General features: G+C 41.9%; 1 protein-coding gene across 34 annotated transcripts in view; it reads right to left on the bottom strand.

Annotated features, from left to right (window-relative positions):
• The window catches only part of unm_hu7910 (un-named hu7910), a 53,175-nt gene extending 40,676 nt beyond the window's left edge, over nt 1-12,499 (bottom strand). For 4 of the 34 annotated variants that reach the window (XM_047024486.1, XM_047024480.1, XM_047024489.1 and 1 more), the window contains exon 1: nt 5,744-6,342. In XM_047024486.1, coding sequence (XP_046880442.1) covers nt 5,744-5,792 — 49 coding nt within the window. In that variant the 5' untranslated portion in view covers nt 5,793-6,342. Of the gene's footprint in view, nt 1-5,743; nt 6,369-12,236 lie in introns of those variants that run through there. The other 30 variants (XM_047024491.1, XM_047024496.1, XM_047024492.1 and 27 more) reach the window with 24 other exon arrangements.
• Nucleotides 12,500-14,549: the final 2,050 nt, after the last annotated feature.

Below are 14,549 nucleotides of genomic sequence, written 5' to 3'. Positions count from 1 at the left end.
ATCGAGATGGTGCTGCTGTCTGTCCCGTCGAAAACCAATCAAACTGTTCGTGTTTTTCACCGCTCCTTCCTGTTAAAAGACAGACGGTTTGTCCAATCAGGAGATTCCATCTTCTGCTAGAGGCCCTACCTTTTCCGGAAGTTAATGTCGTTGTGTTTTCCTACTTGCTTTTGTGTTTTCCTATTTGCCGTTTTGTTTTCCTATTCGCCGCTGTGTTTTCCTATTCGCCGTTGTGTTTTCCTATTCGCCATTGTGTTTTGCACTTCAGGGCCACCGTAAGTGAACACACAATGTTGGGAGAGAATACAGAATGTTTGTTTAGAACGCAGGATGTTGGAAGAGAACACAGAACAACAAGAAAGAATACAGAATGTTGGGTGTTTACAGTGTTTCCCACAGATTAGAAAGCGATTTGTGGCAGGAGGGGGGGGGTTCAAAATAATTCCTCTGTTAATAATTTGTGACACAGAACTTTATTATATTAAATATTCATCCAAAATTATTCACACCTTCACAAAATCAACAATAACAAACAAATTATTTCTGCAGGTAGCAACGCTAGTGCTAAATAACTATTGAACTGGTCGGCTCCATGACGCCGGGTAAGTAGCTATCTCCTGAGACTGCTCACCAAAAGAACGAAGGGGAACCTTCGATTAAGACATGTTTGAAGGTACCTAGCGAAAAGTAGCCTCAACTTTCCTTGACCTTCAGCTAGGGCACTAATGCTGAAGGCTCGCTGATATTGCTGTCGATTTTACTAGAACAGTATGCATCGTTGCTAACGTGTGCTGACGTTGTGACTGTGTGTGTATGTGAGAAAGACGTATGAGTGACAGAGAGACGGAGGGAGAGCAGGGAAAGGAAATGCAGCTGAACGAATGTGCTGCGTGTTTTAACCTAAATAGTGTAAAAAATAAAATAAAAAATACGAAAAGCAATATGTGGCGGCTAGTGTTGATTCTGTGGCGCACCGCCACAAATTAGTGTATGTGTGGGAAACACTGATTTATTCATTTAGCAGATACTTTTATCCAAAGCGACTTCCAAGAGAGAGTGTAGGAGCCATTATTGTGCACTTATGGGGTTAATGGGGCTTGTTTCATTTGGGTGTGGTTTGTGGTGGCTGGGTTAAATAAGGTCACAGGCTAGGCCTGTCGCGATAGTCAATATATTGACTTATCGCACAGTATGTGGAAATGAGCGCAATAATTTTTGGTGCCGCGATATATTGCAACTCATCATTTTTATAATAAAAAATAATGATTATATTAATTTTTACATAACAACGAATGTCACAAACATTTTAGTTGATCCCGCTGCCTCAGTCATCTTGTCTGCTTTCTGTGTCGAAACCGTAGGCGGGACTAGCGTCTCCACACACACAGAGCGGACACCGACAGGTGAAGAGAAGGCGTGAACTCAGTTATAAAGTATTATGTTTCATGACATCTACAGCTAGTTAGGAACAACAAGTAAAAATGGACTCGCTTTCGAAGTCGCAATCTTCAGCTCCGGTGTAGGAACATTTTGTCTTTAGGCCGAATGAGATGAGAGCCAATTAACGTGAGCAAGCCGGTATGTCGACTTTGTTTAAAAACAGTGGAAATAAAAAAAGGCAACTAACCAACGTCTCACCTAGCAATACATAACTGTCCCACCCAGTTTTTCAACCTGTGAACAACAACTGCAGCTGGAGCTGGAATGGGGTCTTCCATACAGTTCTGTTACAGATATCTTTTCCTGACAGTGCAATATAAACGTGACAGCGCAAAATGGCGTAACTCGCTATATAGCCAAAGAGATGCAGCCATTAAACACGGTCGAAAAACCAGCATTTACAAATATGTTGCAAACTTTTGACAAACACAGGGCTGCCAACTCTCACGCATTGGCCGTGAGCCACACGCATTTCAACCATTTCACACGCTCTCACGCCACACCTTGTATATTTCAAGCTGAAAAGGCAACGCCAACCAATTAGCCCTGTTAACGTTGTAAACAATAAGGGATGATGGAGTGAAGCGACAGCCGTGAAAACTCGCCTTTTGTGGTTGGGGGGGGGGGTCATTATGTAATCAGTGGCATACAATTGTGACTGAAAATTACAATTGACATGTGTGCAATAATATCGTTTTTCGCAATTAATTTTGTTGCAATATATTGCACAAGAAAAAGTAGTTATCGTGACAGCCCTATCACAGGCACCATTTGACGGTAGGCTAAGGTGACGGGAGGTCATACTGTCTTTACCGCTTTTATATTTAATAAAACGGGAACACCCCAAACGAACGCACTTCAGTCTGGACATTGGCTCTGTACAGCGCGTCATAAGCTGGATCCCCCGCACCCAGAAGCGACTACTACGGCAGGACTGGATGGTTGCTACAGAGAGCTTTACAAAAGGTCAATGATCATTAACAATGAGATAGCCCCAAAAACATTGCGGGTAACCAAAACATGAACCATACATTGTGAAAAGCAAATTAGTGCCAATAGGAAGACACATAAGAGCATGTGTTTAAACAAATTACAAATTAAACAACATGAACCCAAAAGTGCGAGAGTGAACCTGTAGGAAAGCAAGCAACAACAATATAATTCACAGCGAGTACATGAAGTTAAACCTTGTCTACAGGTATAAACAAGTTAAATATAAGACTTTTTAAGACCTTTTAATACCACTTCTAAATGAAAATTTAAGACCAAACTTAAAATGGAAATACGCAGTAATCTTTCCAAATAAACACACCGATGTCTGTTCAAAATGAACAGTATGGTAAAATGACAATAATCATTTCAAGTTGAGTTTAAGAACATTGACTAAAGGTGTGTAGTTGCTCTGAGGTCAGATGGCATTGTTGGCTCTGGATTTCCTATCGTAATATCCAGCATTGTAGCATTGACATCTTGCTAGCGGTGGAGCAGAAACCAGCAATTGCAGGCTGCTGCCGTGCCTTTACGTAGTTTATGTGTTTTTTGCTCTGCAAGTGCGATTCCATCGCTCTGATCCCCATTGTCCCAAGTTTGAAATTCTTCCGACACGTAGCTCGCTTCATAAGCATTTCCAGGCACCAACCTTAACCAAGAATACTTGTTCTTTTCAAGCCATTTGTAATTGAATTTTCATTTCCCCATGTTTCTAAGTTGAGTGGCTATCAACCATTGCTGTATTACCTGTATTGCCGATGCTTTACGTCATCAAAACCTGCGCAGTCGGCTACGCTCTGACCTAACCATTGACAATGCAGCGCATATAGTCTACAAAAAAATATTCAACCTGGCAGAACAGATTGCCCGCATTTTCGCAGTGACATGACACAAAAAAATGTAAGACCCATCCAATCTGAATTTAAGACAATTTATTAATACTTTTTAAGGCCTTATTTTTAGGAAAAGTGATTTAAGACTTTGAGGACCCGCGGCCACCCTGTTAAATCAGTTAAAAAACAAGTCACTCAATAAGTGTTATTGTGTTCCTGGAGGAAATAACCTAACATCGTATCCAACAAATCTTTCTTAAGAACCGTTTTACTCCCGGAACAAGTGCGTCTTTAGCCTTTTCTTGAAGGTGCGGAGACAGTCAGTGTCTCTGATGGAGGTGTGGAGATGATTCCACCATTGGGGGGCCAAACAGGAGAAGAGCTTGGGTTGGGAGCGGGCGCTATTGAGAGGTGGGGCCACCAGACGGTTGTCAGAAGAAGACCGAAGGTGGTGGGTGAGGGTGTAAAGCTGGAGGAGAGACTGGATGTAGGCAGGTGCAGTCCCTTTCACCGCTCGGAAGGTCAGTACCAGGGTCTTGAATCTGATATGGGCTGTTATGGGTAGCCAGTGAAGGGAGATGAGGAGCGGGGTGACATGGGAGCGTCTGGGTAGGTTGAAGAAGTTGCTGCGTTCTGAATCCTCTGGAGAGGGCGGGTTGCGCATGCTGGGAGACCTGCGAGCAGCGAGTTGCAGTAGTCCAACTTGGAGAGGACAAGTGCTTGGACTAGAAAGTGGGTGAAATGCTCAGACAGGTATCTTCTGATTTTCCAGAAGTTGTAGAGGGTAAATTTACACGACCGGGAGACTGCAGCAGTGTGGGCCAAACACAGAATGTTGGGAGAGACACGGAATGTTGGGAGAGAACACAGAACAATGAGAGAATACAGAACGTTGGGAGAGGACATAACATAACAGAGGGAATCCAGGGGCCAGTTGCATAAACTTAGTTTAAGACTAGTCTTAGCCTTAGACTGTCTTAAATTGTCAGGTAAGACTAGTTTAATTAAGCCTGTCTGTTGCATAAATAGTAAGACTGACTTAATTTGAGGTAGAAAAGTTAGCCACTTCTCCCCCTGGCTAAACCTTGCCGTAGGGCTGAGTTGCTATGCCAACGGTCTGTTTTAGTAGGCTACGTCATTATCTTAGCATAATGTATTACGAAAGGAATTAAGTGTTATTTGTAACTGCAGAAAATGTTTACGGGGTTCTGCTTTTCCGCAGAATAAAATGTTTTATTAAACGAGTGAGTAGATGACAACATAACTCACTTTATTGACGCTAGCACCAGCCATCTGCGTTGTTGTTGATAAATGGAAGTAGCGTTGGGGTTAAATTAAGAAACTTAAAAACGCATACACTATTTGTTAATAAGACAACTTTTTCAATACTGTATTCCTCCAACAGATATAGGTTTTCATAAGGTTAAAATGTATCAATCTTTCGCCGTTAAGTGTTGCTGTTTTGTCCGCCATCTTTTCTTTTTTCGCGAAGTGTCTTATTTTACCCATAACGCAGCGCGCAACAGGCTATCTAAGTCAGTCTTACGTTAGTCACTGATCTTAAAGCTTTATGCAACAGGTAAATTGAAGTGTCTATGGCAAGTCGGACTTAAAGTTACATTTAAGTCTAAGACTAGGTCTATTTTTATGCAACTGGCCCCAGAATGCTACAGTGAGAACACAAAATGTTAGGACACACAAACACACTGGAGGAGAAATGAAGATGTGTCTATGAAACAACAGTACCGAAGAAACCTGAAAGTGGTGAACTGATGCAGAGGAACAATGATCACTGTTATGAAACAGCACAAAAACATGCACACAAACACACACACTTTGGATCATTTTTGTTGGAAACTCCCATAATTAGCAATCAGTCCACCTCTCATAGACTGGCCTCTGAGTACACTAACAACAGAGATTCATGTCAACCCGAGGGATCAGTGTGACGGACTGTGGGCACCTCTAGGCTACATGACAGCATTCCCATACTAGGAGACTACGGGATACTATGTGACATGACCTGACCCTATTTAGGGAGGGGCTGTGAACAGTTGATAGGAAGCCTAACATAAATATTTTGATTATGGAATGACGGACAACAAAACTCATCAACCAGAAATGGGGAGGAGCAATGCAAGACTATGGTAGGTCATACAAAACCTAGTCCACATACTGTAGCACTGCTCGTGTAGCTGGGGTGGTGGTCTGTTGTGCTGGTCTTAACTGGGGTTGGGTTGTGTTTACAGTGGAGAATTTCAAAATAGATGGCCAACACATGGACTGGACTGGCTCATGCTGCATTTAGCCACTCCAGTTAGGCTGCTTGACAAGGTTACACCAGACGCTGCTTGGCATGTTCTCTCTGTTTAACTTACAGGTGCTACTGTCATGCCTTCTGTGCTCCCCAGGTCCTCCCAGACTATCCTGGCTGCTTCAGCCACCCTCAGACCCCTGGTACCCGCTCCTACCAAGCCTACCTGCTACCTCCTCTACCGCCGACACCTCTTGGGCTCCAACTTCCTCCATTGGGGCAGAAGAAGGATCAGAAAACTCCCACGGGGTCAACACTACTCAACAACAGGCGAGCCAGAGACAAGTTCCTGTTGGCTGCAGAGCCACAGTGCAGTCAGTCGGCAGAAGGACGATACTCAGCCTTCTGGTTAGATACAACCTGATACTCAGCAAGCTTGAAGGAGAGGGCTATTCTTAGACCTGCCAAACTCATTTGGGGAGGGCAGGCTGTATGTTTGGATGTGTGAGTGTGTGTATGTGTGAGAGCATGATTCTGTATGTGTGAATGTGTATGTTTATAGTGAGAGCATGATTCTGAATGTATGAATGTGGGTGCATGTCTGAGTGTATGTGTGAATATGTTTGAGGGACTGCTATGCTGTATTAAGCGACAGAGACAGTCTGAGGACAGAGCAGGAATTATCTGACAGTCTATCTGACCTTGGATTACATCCAGTCACACACAGATTTCATGATCTGCCATTTAGTGACAGTGTTTCATCATGTGCTCATGTGAAATCTGGTGGTTCAACCTGATCTTCAATCACTTGGGCAACCCTCTGAGGATAGTGTTTATTGGCTGAAGGTCAAAATTAGGCAGAGGCACCACGTCTGCTGTAGAACATGGTTCCTATCAGGTCGGTAAAGTCTCCCCAGAAACACTGCTCTCTGCAGTGATGTGTACCAGTCTCCCAAAGCTGTGGGCTACTGCATGAAACCAACCACACACATGCTGGGCTCGGCTGAATTACATTATAAAATACTTCCAGGTTAAAGGGCATACATTAAGAAACATGCTAATGAGGGCTGGGCGGTATGACGGTATATACCAAGCGACGGTAGAAATGTATCTACCGGGAGAGATTTGGCTATATCGTTTCAACCGCGGTATACTTTTATACAATAGTTTTGTATTACACGTGTCAATTAAATGTCTGGTTGTTGTATTGTATTTAAGCCATCATATAAATTGCATACTTGCAATATTTAGAATTGTAGTTTAACTTTTATTTGATTTGCTATTTTCGTTTGACCTTGAAGCACATTTGCGTTGGTCTAACGGAATTTTCGATGTGGAGTGTATTTTGTCAAAGCGGACCACATTCATGCCGATCCTAATTAATTATATATTTGAGGACCCATTCTGCAGGTAACCAATTTGATTTGTTGTTCAAGTTTTATGTCTCGTGCTGTAAAGTTATTGTTGTAAAATTACACTGGTGGCGTTGCTAGCATTCTTGATCCAGGATGACTAGTGAAGGCTAACTACTTACTAACTGAGAGTGAGCTCATGCCAGGAAATATCAAACTGAGGCTTTAACGTATCGACCGAGCTTTAACGAGGATGATACGCTGAAACCAAAGTTATATGGATAGTAAAACTCAGACTGATCGCTTTCGCTCATTTTTAAATGTTCGTCGGAGGACATAACGGATCTACCAATCAGAACGCTCATACCCGTAACTTTTTGGTCTTTTGTTTTTAACTCAAGTGTTGTCTCATGTGAGGTTGTTATTTTTGTTTGTAATAAATAATTGAGTGTGATGATGAAGTACCGTATGGTTATCTTGTACCATTTCTTAATTGAATTTACAGAACAATTACTATACCGTGATATATACCGTAACCGTGATATAAAATTCCTTATACCGTGATAGAGGATTTTGGCCATATCGCCCACCCCTAATGCTAATAGAGCAAAGTCTTTTCTCAGTTCCTCTTGGTCAAGCACTGACACCTCACAAACTGAGAACCCAGGGTTTTCTGTACTACGAGCGTGGATCACTTGTTACCGGGGTAAATTGCCATGGTAACACATGCTAAATGGCTAACCTGGTCGGGTGCAGGTTAAGTTGGAGATCAGAGATCAACCGGTATAAAAACCCCGCCCACTAACTCATTCTTGGCGATCATGTCGTCACCGTTCGTAGAAGATCCTGTGAAGCTTGGTGCGCGGATAGTGAGAGGTGCGCTCAGAAGAGCCAGAACATTTGGAGACTGACAAAACTCTTTCGCATTCCCTCATGAGTATCTTTCTGAAAGATATAGGTTCTTAGCAGAGGGAATTACGTATATTGCCAGCTTCTTGAGCCGTATGTTGCCAAAGCCACACATTGAAGTTGTGCATTCACAGTCCCACAGACTGTATGCATAGCATTTCGTTATTTCGCCATTGGTACTTTTATAGTGTGGGTGATGCAGAGAACCTGAGCAAGAACACGGTCTTCCGCGCAATTTGCAACAGATTTTCTTTAATGGCTGTTGCCACCATGTTCTGAATAATGGAGTGATAAAAAAGAGATATCCAAGGTGCCTCCACTTGAGAAAGTAAATGGTATATTTGATCAATATTCAGCAACCACATATGGCATACATACTGGCGTATGACTATTAATTTCACTGTTACCTCTGTATGGCACAGTGGGACGACAGTGGGTGGTGGCAGCAACACCACTGTATTTTCTGTCACTGCAGAGAACAGTAATACATTTCACTCCTACAATTTTCATAAATAATTGTTGAATGAACATGGTCACATTACTAGATTAGTTGAAACATACATATGCCTGGGCTTCCAACCTGCTGCCACCAGGGTCTGAAGAAATGCCCCCTTCCACTCCTTCCATCATGGGGTGACCCTGATAGACCCCCCCCCCCCCCCGTTGCCTAATTTTTATTCCTGTTAGCTGCAAGCAATTTAATTGTACTATAAGCCTTTTGTAGCAATACAATATCCTAAAAAAGGGACTAATTCAGGCAATTCAGCCTTGTACTTGTTGGCCTTAAAATATGTGCAAGTATTGGCTACAGCTACTTACCGTTTTGAATTATGGTTTTATATTTATTTTTTATTTGCTCCCACGATCGTTTGCCACTTGCAGGGTTGCAACTAAAATAATTTATAATATCCGAGAATTTCTAATATCCGACTGCAAGCGAATGCAGCATGAGATGACTCCACCCCCCCTCCCCACTCCGCCGAGTTGGACATTTGCCACAGCGAATTTCTAATATCCCACTGCAAGTGAATTCAGCACTACACGAATCAAACCCCCCTACCCACTCGAACATTTGCAAGAGCAAATTTCTATACAAGCCCCAAAACATCTGCAGATTTTTAAAACATTTTTCTGCGGTTATTCAGACTGAAAAAGTGCGGAATTAGGATAGCCTTCCTGTTCTTTTGTTGGAGCGACCAAAGATGTTCCACAACATATTGATGCAGAATAGGCTATGGTCGATTGAATGTTGACAGACTTTGCAGAAAAGTATTGATCCATCCTCATAAGGAACACTCACTGTCCCTGTCTATTCCTGTAATTTTGGTTGATAAGTGTTTCCGTGTCAATTCTTCAGGGCTGAATCTGAGCATTTTTTATATTGGCTATAGTCTAACGCAGGGATTCCCAAAGTGTGGTGCACGCACCCCTGGGGGTGCGCAAGCTGCTTCTAGGGGGTGCGCGAGAGGAAAAATGTAATGGTGGTCTATTGGTGTAATATGAATTATTATATGGCAACGACAGTACAAGCTTTCTGATTAGCTAATGGGTCCTGCTAGCCGCGTATTGCCCTCCTCGCCCGTCTGACACGGATCCGGACCAATTATTTGTTTGTAAACATTCGGGATGCGTGCGCAGCATGGGGGAAAATGGGGAAAATATAGCCTTTCTAATGGCTAGAGAATTACACGGATTATTCCAATAGTTAGATTTTAAAAGACGAGAAAGCGATTCCACATTGATCTGTCACATCAGAATTTTGATTTGGGGCACGAAAGTCTTGAAATTTGACTGAGAATGTCGCCCAGTAGACCGCATAGGCGGCAGCCATGTCTTCATGTCATGACAAAGTTAATGTTTTTTACAGTTTTACAGTCAGTCCTAAAACAAAAAAAGTTGAGCAGGGCAGCTTTCAAGAGATCTGGGAATTCTGCTTTTTGCCAGCTGGTCAAATTATTTTTGTGATTTGTGTAAAACAATCTGGCAATCTGAGTGAGACTGCGTCCCCGTTACTGTACAGTAGTGTTTTGACGTTAGCCTCAGTCAGACTCGGGTCGCTCACTGGCAGTCTGCACAATGTTGTTTGTCACTCCATTCTACATTTAAAACGTCAGGGAGGACTGCCTTTGGTAGATACGAGCCTGCTGAAGATAGCCAGAATCTCGGATTTCTTCAACCAAGCCTGTTTCATTCATCATTTGCCTGAGAAAGCGACCTCCGTTACTAGCTAGCGAGGCTAGTTTTGCCCGTTTCACTCCTCAGGCTATTTAAAGGTACATGTTAGCCAATGAATGCCAGCAAGATTGGCACGTGACTTGAGCATATAAATTGATGTGTTCCTGTCAAATAAATATTTCTCTTGTTTCTCTCCCATGAGAGCTAGTTCAGAAAACGTGTTTCTTTCAACTGCACTGTTAACACTGGGTCAAATACTTAAGCCAGGATCGCTGCAGAAACCTACTCTGCTAAAACAGGGCATTTTCACCCATGTAATTTGTTTGCTTTGTTCCGATTCAGGGTTTAATATGATAAAATGTTGCTGTTGCCCCTTTGTTCGGTTTGTGTTTACACTGCAACATTTAACACCGGACTAAATCTTGTAAACAAACTCCAAGCGCTAGCAAACTGTTCTCTCATTGGTACGATTTGAAAGCGGCTTAATAGGCTGTTGCTTTTTTTTTAAGGTGTGGGGGAGTGGGGGTGCGTGAACCCGGTCGGGATGTAGTAGGGGGTGCGTTGCCTAAAAAGTTTGGGAACCGCTGGTCTAACGTAAACGTTCTTGTATCAGTTTCAGGGTTGACAGACTTCCTTTGATTGCTATCACAGACCTAGGCTACTACCTACACTGGTGGAAATGGTCTCTGTTTACAGGTTAAACATTTCGAAAAGAATTCAGACATTATGAGTTGACAAGCTTATTTAAATTTTGCCTCAGACCAATGCATTCTATTTGAAATTCCGTGGATTTTCGTGAAAAATGTAATTTGCTCGCCAATTGTGGGCCTGTTAATATCCCACTGCAAATTAATGCAGCACTAGACGACTCCAACCACCCTCCCCACTGCGCCGACTGAGACCGAGGTGAAATCAGTTTTATATTCGAGATTCAACAGACATTCATATTTGTACCTCTGTTCAGGCTCCGTGTCACCGGGGTAAAAGAGTAGAAAGCCTGAATGCCGAAAAAATCGAGCAGCCATTTGAATACACACCATTTTCAGTGTTTCTTCAAATTTTTTGTCAAAATGGACCATACAAACTTCAAACTTGTGGCAAATTCTTCTACTACTAGCCGGCCAAGTTGTCCAAACTTTGGTTTGATGATACAGTTTATTATGGATTAGCCAATAAATCAATGAAAACACTTTTGACATTTTTGTTCAGTGTTTCCTCAATATCTTTGATTTAAGGCTTTAATAATGTGCCATAACAAAGTAGCCTTATGTTTTTTTAGTTAAAATGTCTTAATTTGGGGGCATTCCAAATAAACATTGATTGCCAAATAAACATTGATTGCCAAATAAACATTGATTGATATGACTATGATTAAATCAGCATATATACTTCTGCCACGGGGGTGCCACCCCTCAAAATATCCTGCCACCCGATGAATATTTTTCTAGATCCGCCCATGCGTAGTTTACGCATTAAGGCGTCTGCTATTTAATGCCAGCTTGGCAGCAGCACTTTGTTAAAATTTGCCTGTATTATGTTTGTATTCCTGATTTGCTTGAATTACACATTTTACGCAGGAGGAGTAGACAAAGTTTGTAAGATTATTGTCTGCTCCTCCTACGTGAAATATGCGGCTCTGGTTTTGTCCATGTTTGCTATGTTATTGGAATTACGATGCAAACACCGCCCCTTTATGGGAACGCGCACGTCCTAGATTGGAAAGATCTGGGTTGAGTTAGAGAGTTGATAACTGACGTCGTAGTACCGTTTATCGTGACAGCGATTGTAGGCTTCGCGTAGCCGGGTAACTGAAAGTAATCCAGAGCATGTTGATCTTTATTAGTAGTACAGGCCCCAGGTGTGGTCTTGATGAAATACTGTGCACTGGAGAAAGATACACTGTCATCGCAGGAAAGGCAAATAATTGCAGTGGTAGTAGGCCAGATACAATATAAACGTTACTTTCTGTTTTAGCTGGTATTATCACAGGTGTGTGACCAGATTCTCTTACAATTATTTTTCAAAAACGTGGATGTTCACGTTCAAGCTAACCGGCTGGTAGCGTTACATCTCATATAAAAAAACTGCGATTGTTAGTTAGCTTTCTGTAGCGTTCAGTGTGTTGTCAGCATCACCAGCAAACCATAAGAAAATGACACTATCAAGAATGCAGCTACAGTAGAGTGAACTGCACTAGTTCCAGTGTTTCCTGAAGAACTGTCCAGCTAACGTATCGTGCTATTCAGGCTAGCTAATGTAGCTTTTCTGGTGAAGGGTACTGACCTTTTTTGGCAGGATTTCTGGAATTCCTCCTACTTGGAGCCATGTCAGTAAAGTGCAGCTATACAGTTGCTGGATAGTCCACATATAATGTTACTATAGCTAGCAACGCAATTTCACAATGTTTTACGAGATGTTTGATATAAAGATATCTATATGTATTGTCTGCAGTGATGGACAAGGAAATTCGAGGTTTCAATTCTAACCCAAATTTACGTCCGCCTCTTGGATAATGACACGCTAAGGTCCATGGCAACCACAACTACATGATTGACATAGTATTGTACCAGTCCATAACAACAACATTGTTGTAGACCAATAGTCTTTCGGAACAGTGCCCAAGTCCCGCCCTGACCGTCAACGTGAAGAACATAGCAGAGAGAGGCGGAAGTTTTCACAGCATTTCAAAGCGTATCTCACCCGTGTTAACTTCGCTGGCGGGTATGTTAAGTATTTCACAATCTATTATGACCACACTATCTGATACGAACATACGTTCACTTTCTTATTTACATTTATTCATTTAGCAGACGCTTTTATCCAAAGCGACTTCCAAGAGAGAGCTTTACAAAGTGCATATCGTCACTGATAATAACAAGATAGCCCCAAAAACATTGCGGCATGGCTCTCAAGTGTCAAGCATTTATATCGAGCCAGCCACTTATCAGCCAGCCAAAAAAGAAGTGTCTACACAATAGCCAATCGGAAAAAGCACCATTGTATCTGGGTAAGATTTAATGCAACAACCAATGGAAAAAAAGCATATCCTGTAGTTTTTCACGTGATTTGGCTACAACGTCTTCCGAAAGTTTTGTTCACCTACAAAGCAAACCACTGGAGCTCGAGCATCACTTTGAGCCAGTGGCGGTTCTAGACAAATTTTACGGGGGGGGGGGGGGGGGGGGGGGGGGGGCAAGGGGGGGCCAGTGTTTAATCAGGGGGGCACATTAAAAACAAACTAATGATATTTAAACATTAAATACTTTAATTTTGCTTTACATTAAAATCATACAAACGGCTCTGGCTCTCCCTCTTCCAGCTCTTCAGCTCTCTCAATACCTTGATATGTTTCTCTAACTTTTGTATTTATTGTGGCAAAAATGGCTGCAATGTCCCTTCCTCGTTTCATGATGACTACTAGAAGAAGAAAACATTTCTTTTCTTTTTTTTACTTGCTTTTTCTTTTTCAGTCAGCTCGGGGGGGCCACAGGGGGGGCCAGGGACATTTTTACAGGGGCCCTGGCCCCTGTAGGCCCCCGTGTAGAACCGCCCCTGCTTTGAGCACAGTCATGATCTCCTGTTTTAATGTTACACCAAATTCACAACTTGTTTGACACAAACAATGACAACTTGACTGCTGTTAGAATTATGTTTCCCAGATAATTAGCATCAGTTTTTCATGAGTATCTTAACCAACAGTTTTACAGCCTGTTCACTGACAACACCTGCTCATAACAAGTAGTTCAAAGATGTAGCCGGTGTGTATCGGTGAAACTTACTCCTCAGTAGGGCTGTCCCCACTTGGTCGACTAGTCGATTTGCTGGTCGATATGCTCTTGGTCGACTAAGATTGTTTTAGTCAAGCTGCCATATGGCAGTGTGAGATCTGATTCCCGCTTGTGTCATCATTGCTGAATTAACGAAACGTTCAACAGAAATTGGTAGATTATATTATTTAAGACAAATAAACCAACTCTAAAAATATATAATTTAAAAGAAAAGGTGTTACTGTTTTCCCTTTCGTTAATCTGCGCTCTGTTTTGGTTTGGTATTTTGCACACGGCACAAGCACAATTGGCTGCAGAACTACAAACTATGCCATAGCCTACTTTGTCTGTGTTATTAGTCAAAATGGCAAAGACATCTGAGGTATGGCGGCATTTCATTAAAGTACATTTACAAAGTACCTGGTGACTCGAAAAACGTTGAATGCAAACTCTGCCAACAACAGTTTATTTTTTCATAGTTTGGCGTCAAAAATGATGTAGCCTACCACCTGAAAAACGTGAGTTGGTCTAGCCCTACTTCACTCACGCTAACGCGCTGGGTTGAAAAAGGAATATGGCTATTATATATGGAACGCCGAGTTAGTCACAATTGAATAAATAAAGAAATAGGTAAATAAATAGATAAATACATACGTAAATAAATATGGCTATGAAATAAACTTTGAAATAAAAAAAGATGGCAATAAATATATAAATATAGCATTATATAATTATAGAGCTGAATCCATTTACCGACATCAATAAATAAATACATTTACATTTTATTTCAAAATGACGTTTTTGTAAAGACAACATTTATTTATTTCAT

The sequence above is a fragment of the Hypomesus transpacificus genome, chromosome 8 (genome assembly GCF_021917145.1).
Source record: "Hypomesus transpacificus isolate Combined female chromosome 8, fHypTra1, whole genome shotgun sequence".
Classification (NCBI taxonomy): Eukaryota; Metazoa; Chordata; class Actinopteri; order Osmeriformes; family Osmeridae; genus Hypomesus; species Hypomesus transpacificus.
The sequence above is the reverse complement of the archived record's forward strand: the minus strand, read 5'-3'. Positions and strand labels throughout refer to the sequence as shown.